Raw genomic sequence first — 10,086 nt, 5'->3', positions numbered from 1 at the left:
GGGCAGGGTGGGGCCTTTGGGAGCTGCAGCTCTGGGCGTTGTTCCCCTCCAGCTGCCCAGCCCAGGGAGGGGGTGGAGCAGCCTCTGAGCTGGGCTTGAAAGGAATTTTGGGATCTTTTTTGGGAATTAATGCCCAAAGCAGAGCCCACACTGCAGCCTTTGCTGCTGTGTGGCTCACCACACAGCAGGCGATGAGAGTTAGGCAGTCAGTGGTGCTGCTCTCTGCTGCTTGCCTGAAAAGCACTGGGCTCGAGTGGCTGAGCAGCCTGAAGGAAAACGCGCCCGAATTCTTGGCAAGTCTGTTCTTCATATGGTGGAGGAGGCTGCCAGAAGTGGGAGAAGACAGAGAGCTGACTCTGAGGAGCTCAGCATATGGGTTTGCAGCATTGGAGGCACCAGGATCCATTTCTCCATCAAGCTGAAAGCAGCAGTCACTGGTTCTTGCTGTTGGACCAGTGCTGCTCCTGTGCTTTTTGCAGCCAGCTGACAGAGACCTATTTTCCAAAGGTTCTACTTTCCAAGCAGGAGCCAGTGTGAGGTAAAGAGGGCGTTCCCTCTTTACCTCATGCAGCTGAGCACCAGGGGTGACTCCTGTCACTGAGGCTTTAGTTTTGATCTCAAAGCTGAGATTTTTCCCTTTTCCCTCCCCAGATCTCCCTTTCCCTTGAATCATTCCAGGTGCTTGCTCCAGAAATTACCAAAATCAGGCAAGGGCAGCTGCCCTGAGGATCAGCTGAGGGCAGCAGGGAGGGAGCAGAGTCCAGGGGGGGCTGCAGACAGATGGCAGCTCCAGGGGGCATCCAGTGAGGGATTAAGAGCAGGACACACAGGAGCTGTGCTTTAGGGAATCAGTATCCTTGCATGACTCCAAAGGGCATTTCAGTCCTGCATTTTTCCAAAGGAGAGCTGAGTTCTCAGCTGGGCCTGCCACCACTGTAGCAGATGTGTCACCTGTGCCTTGCAGGCCACCTCTCCCCAGGTGCAGCTGCCACCCTCCAGTGTCACTGTGCAGAAAATGGGTTTTATTTGCTGTTCCAGGGAACAGTTGGGTGAGCAAGAGCAAAGCCCAACATTTGAATGTTCATCACCAATGACATTTCTTACCTGAATGTACAACAAAAGCTGTGAAGAGTTCCAGGGCCAGGGACTCAATCCATTGTGGGGCAGGGCTGGGACACGGGGTGGGATTTAAGGATTTAGGGAGGGAGGTTGGTACTTTGTAGACACTTTGAAATCTGCATCAACTGCTGGTGATTTACAGACAATTGTTCATTTTTTCACATTTTGATGACTCTGCTTGTTGTGTTTCAGCTGAGAGCCATTTCTGTGTTGTACAGTGAACATTCCCAATAAATCCTGTTTTAATCTTTGTGCTGGTCAGAGCTGTTCTACAACACCAAACCCTCCCTGGGAGGGGTGGCTGGAGCCAGTGGGGCACCAGGGGTGGTTCCTGCTCAGGACCCAGCTGGGGATGGCTCCACCAGGGGCTTTGGGGAGGCTTTTTTAAACAATTAGAATATTCTGGGTTGGAAGGGACATTTAAAGCTCTTCTAATCCAGCTGGTTCTGGAGCCAGGCCAGGGGCAGGTGCCAAAGCTGTGTAGGAAGAGGAGCTGGGTCAGGAGGGTTGGAGGCTCAGGGTGAAGCTGGGGCTGCATCTCATTTGAAATCCTACAAGGAATTGGCTCAGGAAATGTTTGTGGCCTCTAGCTCAAACACATCCCTGGCTGCCTGTGGGGTTGGTGCACTGGTGCCACTGCTGGATAAAAGGGAACAGAGCTTGGATGGGTTTGGAATCATGGAAGTTTAGGTTGGAAAAGACCTCTAAAAATCTGAGTCCAAGCACTGCCATGGCCACCACTGCCCTGTGTCCCCAAGTGCCACATCCACACTTTGTTCCAACGCTCCTGGGGCTGGTGAATCCACTCCTACCCTGGTTTTGCTTCCCAAACCTTTCAGTGAGGAAATTTTCCCAGTTTCCAACCTAAACCTCCCCTGGCCCAGCCTGAGGCCGTTCCCTCTCCTCCTGTCCCTGTTCCCTGGGCTGTCCCCTCCTGTCAGGAGCCACAAGGTCCCCCCTGAGCCTCCTTTTCTCCAGGCTGAGCCCCTTCCCAGCTCCCTCAGCCCCTCCTGGGGCTCCAGACCCTTCCCCAGCCCCATTCCTGTCTCTGAACATGCTCCAGCCCCTCAATGTCCCTTGATGGCCCCAGAGCTGTCCCCAGGCCCTGCTGTCCCTCCCCAGTGCCAGCACAGGATCCCCAAACCCTCAATGGGATCCCCAAACCCCAGAGCTGAAGGTGCTGCCTGGTTCAGGGATCCCTCTGTGCCCCCACAAACCCCAAATCCCTCTGTGCCCCCCAAATCCCTCTGTGCCCCTCAAAAACCCCAAATCCCTCTGTGCCCCCCAAATCCCTCTGTGCCCCCACAAACCCCAAATCCCTCTGTGCCCCCCAAATCCCTCTGTGCCCCTCAAAAACCCCAAATCCCTCTGTGCCCCCCAAATCCCTCTGTGCCCCTCAAAAACCCCAAATCCCTCTGTGCCCCCCAAATCCCTCTGTGCCCCCACAAACCCCAAATCCCTCTGTGCCCCCCAAATCCCTCTGTGCCCCTCAAAAACCCCAAATCCCTCTGTGCCCCCCAAATCCCTCTGTGCCCCTCAAAAACCCCAAATCCCTCTGTGCCCCCCAAATCCCTCTGTGCCCCCTCTAAAACCCCAAATCCCTCTGTGCCCCCCAAATCCCTCTGTGCTCCCCAAATCCCTCTATGCCCCCACAAACCCCAAATCCCTCTGTGCTCCCCAAAAACCCAAATCCCTCTGTGCCCCCCAAATCCCTCTGTGCCCCCACAAACCCCAAATCCCATTTCCCTCCTGACTCTCTGAGGCAGTGAAAGTCCACACGAGCTCGGTGTATTAAAATACAGACACTTTAATATAAAGACAAAACTTCAAAGCATCATTTCAATTACAAATCAAGGGAGACACAAGAAATTAAGTGGAGGGAGGGGAGCAAAAACTAACTCTTACATTGTGGAGAATTAGAAAGGCTGGGTGGAAATATATATATATTATACATACATATATACACACCAGAATTCACACTACTGCTAGGCAGGAATGAAAGGAATGACAGAACAACTTACCAGTATAAAAAAAAAAAATAAATTCAAAAACAAACCAACCAAAAAAAAAACCAAAAAAAAGAAGATAAATTAGGGGAAGTTTGAATTTTAAATAATTCAGTTTAATAGGCTAAACTATATAAACTAATTCCTATTCACTAGGAAACATCCCATATCACTGTCCTAAGAAAATGGGTTTTTCTAAAAATCCATTGAAAAATGGATTTTTATTAGTAGTTAAAAGTTTACTAATCAATTCCTGAGCAACAGCAACCTCATCATCTACTGCTTTCCCCATCCAAGTCCCACTCAGCGAGGGCAGGCTCTCACTCCTAAGTAGAACAGAGACCTAAAAAGTTGGGTTTTAATTGGAAATCGATCAATTCAAAGATTAATAGGTTAAAAAGCCAAGCAGGATGGATCAACCCATTCCACCTTTTCCTCAATAACTCCAGAGACAAAACCTTTTAAAAAATATTATTTGACTGCACCAGAAAAGCAACCAGATGTACCTCGAGAAAACCAAAGGATCACAAACCTGAGAACTTCAGGGTTAGCATCGTCCAACTTGGAATTTTCAGATGAGATTTTGTTTTTACACCACAAAGAACTCAAGAAGCCTCTTCAGGAAGAGGATCCCAAACAGTAAACCCAAACAGTAAAAACACTGGAGAATTATTTCTTAATTTTTTTTGTCTTGGGTTTAAACCCTGAAGTTCCCAATAACAGCATCTTTCAATGCAATATTCAGTCTAAATATATATTTATATATTTATAATGTAGAAGGATAAATAAAATATGGCACAACAACATTTTTGAAACAGCTTTTAGTGAAAACCTGACCCGCAAATGGAGCGGAAAATGGAAATGGAGCAAAAAAAAAAAAAAAAAAGAAAAGAAACCTTTAAAACCAGTAAGACTTCAAATATTCACACATTGACTGCACATCTGTACTCCCAAAACTCCAATTCCTGTGATTTTTCCTCAGTGCTGCAAAGATAGTTCACAAAAACACTGTCAAGTTTCTGCTCCCCAAAAGCTTTTTGGGTTCACAGCCCTGTCCAAGGCCCTCCCCTGCTCCCAGCCCTGAATCCCCTCTGTGCTTTGGGCTCAGGCAAAACAAGAAAATCAGAATTTTCCACGGGAGTTGGGATCGTTCCATGGTGGAGTTACCCAGGACAAAACCCACAGAGACCCCTCAGGTTTCCATGCCCTGGGGCAGAGGGAGAATTCCAGCACCAAAATCAAAGGGGTCACACAGGATGTGACCGAGCAGCCACCTCAGCACCAGTGACAGAACCCCAGACCTGGGGATGGCAGCTCCAGGGGACAGCGACCCTGGGCAGGCCCTGCAGGGGACCCCAGGGCTCAGGGGGGCAGGAAGGGCCCAGGGAGGGCTGAGCAGGGAAGGGATCCCCATCAACAACAGCCTGAGAGCAGCTCCCAGCACTGGAGTCCCAATCAGCAGGAGCTGGAGCAGGGCAGGGGAGCCAGAGCACCCCTGGGCACAGGGGGCACAGGGGGCACAGGGGGCACAGATCCCCAGTGCCAAGGTGGGCCCTGAAGGGACCCAGAGGAGCTGGAAGCACTGACTGTCCCCTCCTGTCCCCTCCCTGAGCCAGGGCTGGGTGTCCCCAGCAGCTCTGCACTGCTGGCACTGTCCCTGTCACCACCCCCCTGTCACCACCCTGGCACCTGGACTCTCTACCAAGTGGAAAAAATCCACTGGTGGCAGATGCTGAACACACAACCCCAGTGAGAACCAAAGCCCAGCAAGAACCAAACCAGGGCTTGGAAAGGCCCTGGAAGGGGCAGCCCAGCAGAGCAGGAGGATCCCGGTCCTGGGCTGAGATGGAAGCAGTGAGCACAGGCAGTGAATTCACTGTGCTGGGGAGCCCCTGAGCTGTGGCACCCACAGAGATGGGTGAGGGTGCAGGAGCTGCAGGTGAGGCTCTCACCCATCTCCTCCCAGATGTGTCTGAACAGAATCAGTTTGGGAAGATTGGAAAGCACCAATAAAGTCATTTAAGAAGCCAAAGAAGGCTGGAGTGACCCCAGCAGATGTCTCAGAAGGAAATCTGTGCCCAGGGTGAGGGCAGGGACACAGCCCCACACAGCCCTGCAGCAATGCTTGGAAGGTTCCCTGGTGGGATGGAAGAGCTGAGCAGACTGGAAACCTCTCCCCTCCCAGGCTGCAAGTGCTCAAATGAACTCCTCAAGGATTAAATTTGACTAAAGAAAGTGACCCAGCTGAACTGAGTGTGACCCAGAGCTGGGCGAGTTTCACTCCAAGGAGTGTCAAATCCTGGGGATTTGGAATCTCTGGATTCAAGAAGAGATGAGTAAATCCATTCATGAGCAAGGGATGTCACCCTCCTGCCTGGACCTCAGGGACTGATCCCAGACAGACCCTCCAAGCTCAGTTTGATCCCAGCAATGAGGGGAATTCCATTTCTTGTGCCAGGCTGAGCCCAGAGCCCAGCCAGGAGCAGAGGGAGCACTGGAAGATAAAGTGCTGCCAACAGGAAGGAAGGTAAAGAGATGGAAGCACAAGAATTTCTGATCTGAGTGGTCGAGGAGACACAGATTCCTGGTGATCAGAAGGAGCTGGAGATGCCAGGGCAGTGAGGATGAGCTGCTTTCCCTCCTCTCTCCCACTGCATCCACAGCTGCAGGGAGGTGGAGATGCTCCAGACTGATCCTGCAGGGAACAGCCCCGTTTGTGCCAAGCCTGGAGGGGCTGGAGGGACCCCTCCAATCCCCTTTGTCCCCTGCACCAGCTCAGATCCAGCTCCCTATCCTCAGCAATGCTTCCCCTCAGCAATTCCAGCTGCTGAGTGTCCCCACAGCCCTGGCTGATGGAAGAAGGATTGCTGCTGAATTCCTCATCTGCAGCAAATGCCAAATTTAGGTGCAGTGCCTCTGGAGCCCTCCCAGCACTGGGGCTCCCAGGGGACAGGGGTGGCAAAAGCCCAAGGAAGGAAGAGCCCATGGAATTCTTGTTCCTCAAGGCTGACATTCAGCAGCAGGGACAGGTTTTCCTCAGCACAGCACTCAGGAAGTTCCATTTTTTGGCAGCAGATTTGCTCCAAGATGTGTTTTTGCTTCCTGGCGAGTCCTTTGCTGGCAGCAGGGGCCTGGAGGAGGGGGAATTGTGACAGCCCCACAAGGACTGGGCCCAGCCCCAGCAGGAGAAATTCTCTTTGTTGGAACTGTTTGGCTTTGATTGCTCCAAAAATCTTCAATTTTTGCAAGCAGGTTTCAGCTCCTGGCTCAGGATTGCAGCAGTGGGGTCACAGCTGTGGCCACATGGATCCAAGGCAGGTGAGAGCTCTTCCCAAAGTGCAGACAGAGCAGTGAGAGACTGGCCAGGAGCTGGACTTGATCAGCCTCCAGGTCTCTTCCAACTCAGGATGTTCTGTGAGTCCAAGATTTTAAGCTGAGCTTGCCCCAGATCATGGCAAAGCAATGAAAGGTCACGGAGAGGGAAGACAAAACCAGGAATCAGGGAAAGGGAAGACAAAACCAGGAATCTCTTGGCAAGAACATCTCCCAGCTCAGCCAGAGCTGAGGCACCAACCCCAAAATGCCCCCTGGGCTCCCTCAGTGCTGAGCAGGGCCCAGCTGGAAGCACAGCCTGGGAATCACAGCCAGGAACAGGCACAGGGCAGGGCCTGGGGACACCAGCAAGGCTGGGCAGCTCCAGAACCCCCAGAGCGGGCACAGAGGGCACTGGGGTGGCAGCAGGCACTGGAGGAGGATGCCAGCACAGGCAGGGCAGGATGAGGCTCAGGCAGACTGGATCCTTTGCAGGAACCCCAAAGATTCACTCCTGGCTCTGCTGCCCTTCCTGGGTGACATCTGGAGAGTCACAGAGCCAAAGCTCCGGGGGTGGCAGAGGCTCAGTGCCAGCTGTGCTGAGCTCCAGGGGCTGTGCTGCCATTCCTGAGGCTGCTCCTGAGCCTGCCCTGCCCTGGGTGACAGAGGTAACACTGAGGCACAGCCAGGCTTTGCTTTCCCACAGCACCCAGGGACAAACTCCTCACCCAGGGCTCCAAAGGCTCCTGGAATCACAGACTGGTTCAGGTTGGAAAAGATCTGTCAGATCAGTGAGTCCAGCTGGGAGGTGACAGTGGCCAGGCCACCCTGAGCCCTGACAGCTCTGATGATGCAGAGCACATCATTCCGAAAGGATCTGTCCCTCCTCAGCAAGCAGGGAGGGTGACACAGATGACACAGGTGACACAGGTGACACCGGCCTGTTTTCCATGGGATCTCTGGGCTGGTTCCTCCTCCAGCACAATCCTGGCAGTGCCCTGGGCACCACCCAGACCAAGACAGGGATGGCAGCTGAGTTTTCTCTGTGGTTGGAGGTGAAGGGAGGCACAAGATCTCCAACGGGCACCAAATCCTGGTCCCTCTGCAGGAAAGGATCTGAAAAGCTTCTACTTGAATTTCCTCCTCTCTCTCTTTCACCAGAGATATAAACCATGGGGGAGAGGTAATTAGGAAATTAATTAAGGCTGCTGCCCCTCCAGCAATCACTCATTTGCAGTCTCCAGGGGCCCCAGCACTCTGCTGGGTGCTGGGGCAGAAGCTGGAGCTGCCCAAGTCCCAGCTGCACAACACCTGGGTTACTGAGCTCCTGGATTCCAGGACATTCACTGTGTTTGGCTCCTACGAGAAGCTACTGATGTTCCTCTCACCCCCTGAGCATTCCTGCCCTTCCCCAGGCTCCCCTTGAGCTGCCAGACCCTCAGCAGGACACAAAGCAGAAACCCCAAAACGTCCCCAACTCCCAGGGCAGAGGATAAGGAGGCAAAGCCAGACCCAGAGGCTGCCATGGAAGACACAGCCAGAAATCCACAGGACAGCTGCACCTGGTCCTAAAGCTCCCCAAGAGTGCCCAGGGTGAGGCCCAGAGCTGAACCTGCAGAGGGAGGAGCTGCTGCAGCCCCTGAGCCCCTCCAGCACCCCCAACCTGCTGGGCCCCGGCACCAGGAGAGCCCAGGAGGGCACAGGGACCCCACTGCCCCCAAATCCAGAGCCCAGGAGGGCACAGGGACCCCACTGACCCCAAATCCAGAGCCCAGGAGGGCACAGGGACCCCACTGACCCCAAAGCCAGAGCAGCTCTGTGACCCTGGGGGGCTCCAAGGGGCTCCTGCAGTGCCTGATGCTGCAGTGGGAGATCACCAGGGAGCACTAGAAGGGATTTAAAGTCAGTGCTGCCCCTCTGAGCACCAGGGAAGTGTTTTCCAAAGTCTGAATGTGATTTTTTTTCCAGTAATTTTGCTGTTGCAATCCCCTTTCTACTGTGATATCTTTAATTGGTGCTTGGCCTGGCCTGAACTCAGACCAGGCTGATTTCTACTTCAATGGATCCTCCTTCTCCTCCTCACTTTGTGCACTTGAATAAATAAGTTTTTTACAGGTTCATTGTGCATTGTACAAACTAAAACCAAAGGAAACAAAGCATAAAAACGCAGAAGTTTTCAGCACAGCTCTATAAAATCAGCCCTTCCTGCACACACAGCACCGAGTCACGACGCAGGGGGACAGGGACAGCACAGGCTCAGCTCGGGGTGTTTTTGTGAACTACCATTCCAAAACCTACTGAAAAGCAAAGGAACACAAAAGCAAAATGCACCTTGTCAAGTATCACATCCCTACCAAGGAAACCTGTTGTGCTTGGAAGGAAAGAACAACGAGCTGAGCAAACTCTGCAGCCTGCAGCAGGACACAAACACAATGTTCAACCTTCCCAGAGCTGGCAAAGCACCAGCACCTGCTCAAACACCAAGGCCAGCCCCAAAAAGCGTTACCAGACCAGCTACCAAAATTCACAGTGACCCCAGCACCACCAGGGAAGGAGTTGGGATGGGGCAGGACTTGGATTTCTCCTGTTCCAGCTGTGCCTGCCCAGGCTGCTCCACAGAGCCCTCGTTAGTCACAAACTCAATTAAAACCCATCCAGGTAAAAAGGGCCTGGCTCAAATTCCTTCCTCTGTCAGCCCTGGCTGCCAACCAAGAGGAGTTTGGGATATGAACACAGGCAGGGGAATAAATAATCTGCAGACCTTTAAAAACTGGGTTTGGCATTGGTCAACCCCCCGAAATCAGCACCAAGGATTCAAACCAGAGGCACAGTTCTGACGGACAAAATAGCACCGAGGAGGCTCTTGTACATCTCTGCTGGTGTGCCAGTCCTTTAGTATTCAGAGAATTTAATAATAATAACTTGTATTTATGAATCTAGGTGGAATAAAATAAGTCAAAATTGTTTTCACTTTAAAAAAAAGATAAATACTTTATCTAAACTATCAACAATACAAACTGGAGCTTTAAGCATTTCTTTTGCCTTTTTTTTTTGCCTTTTTTTCCTTTTTTTTTTTTTTGTTTTTTTTTTTTTTAGTCAGATTCACAGTAAATGTTTGCTCTGTTGTTTAGGTCTTTTTTTTTTTATGGTTTTTATTTTGTCCAGTAGTAAGAGTAGAAACCCCTGCACAGGCCAGGTGAGCACCTTTCAGTGGAAGCCGAGTGAAGTTGGTCCACGTTGTCCTTGCATAGGTCACATTGGGTTGAGGTAGAAATCCTAGTTACCTGCACAACAGGAGGAGAGGAAGAGACTCATCTAAATAAAAGGCAAAAATCTGCTGTGTTGTTCGATGTGTCAATCATTCCTACATTGCTCCAAGACCTCCTCAGATGAAGCAAATCTTGGCCCAATCCCCATTAGAGGAAGGGATGGATGTTCCAAGGGATGTGAGGCCCCACCAAATGCTGAAGTTTTTCAAGCTGTGTTGAACTCTGTCCTATGGGACTGAAATCAAGTGAGGGGAAAAGAGTAAAAAAGGTATTTTCCCCCTCAGTATGTCACCATTTTAGAGTAAAAGTTAATCTGCTTTGAGTTTTGTTATTATTGTGAGGGAGGGACATTATGAATCATAGAATGCTTTGGGTTGGGA

At 51.5% G+C, this 10,086-nt stretch overlaps 1 protein-coding gene across 1 annotated transcript in view; it reads right to left on the bottom strand.

Moving 5' to 3' along the window:
* Positions 1–8,898: 8,898 nt before the first annotated feature.
* Positions 8,899–10,086, bottom strand: part of DOT1L (DOT1 like histone lysine methyltransferase) — an 85,852-nt gene continuing 84,664 nt past the window's right edge. The window contains exon 28 of the mRNA XM_054290949.1: positions 8,899–9,721. Within this exon, the coding sequence (XP_054146924.1) occupies positions 9,714–9,721 (8 nt within the window). The 3' untranslated portion in view covers positions 8,899–9,713. The remainder of the gene's footprint in view (positions 9,722–10,086) is intronic.

The sequence above is a fragment of the Melozone crissalis genome, unplaced genomic scaffold (assembly GCF_028551555.1).
Source record: "Melozone crissalis strain CALT ecotype California unplaced genomic scaffold, PUWL_Pcris_2 ptg000088l_1, whole genome shotgun sequence".
NCBI classification, from domain to species: domain Eukaryota; kingdom Metazoa; phylum Chordata; class Aves; order Passeriformes; family Passerellidae; genus Melozone; species Melozone crissalis.
The sequence above is the reverse complement of the archived record's forward strand: the minus strand, read 5'-3'. Positions and strand labels throughout refer to the sequence as shown.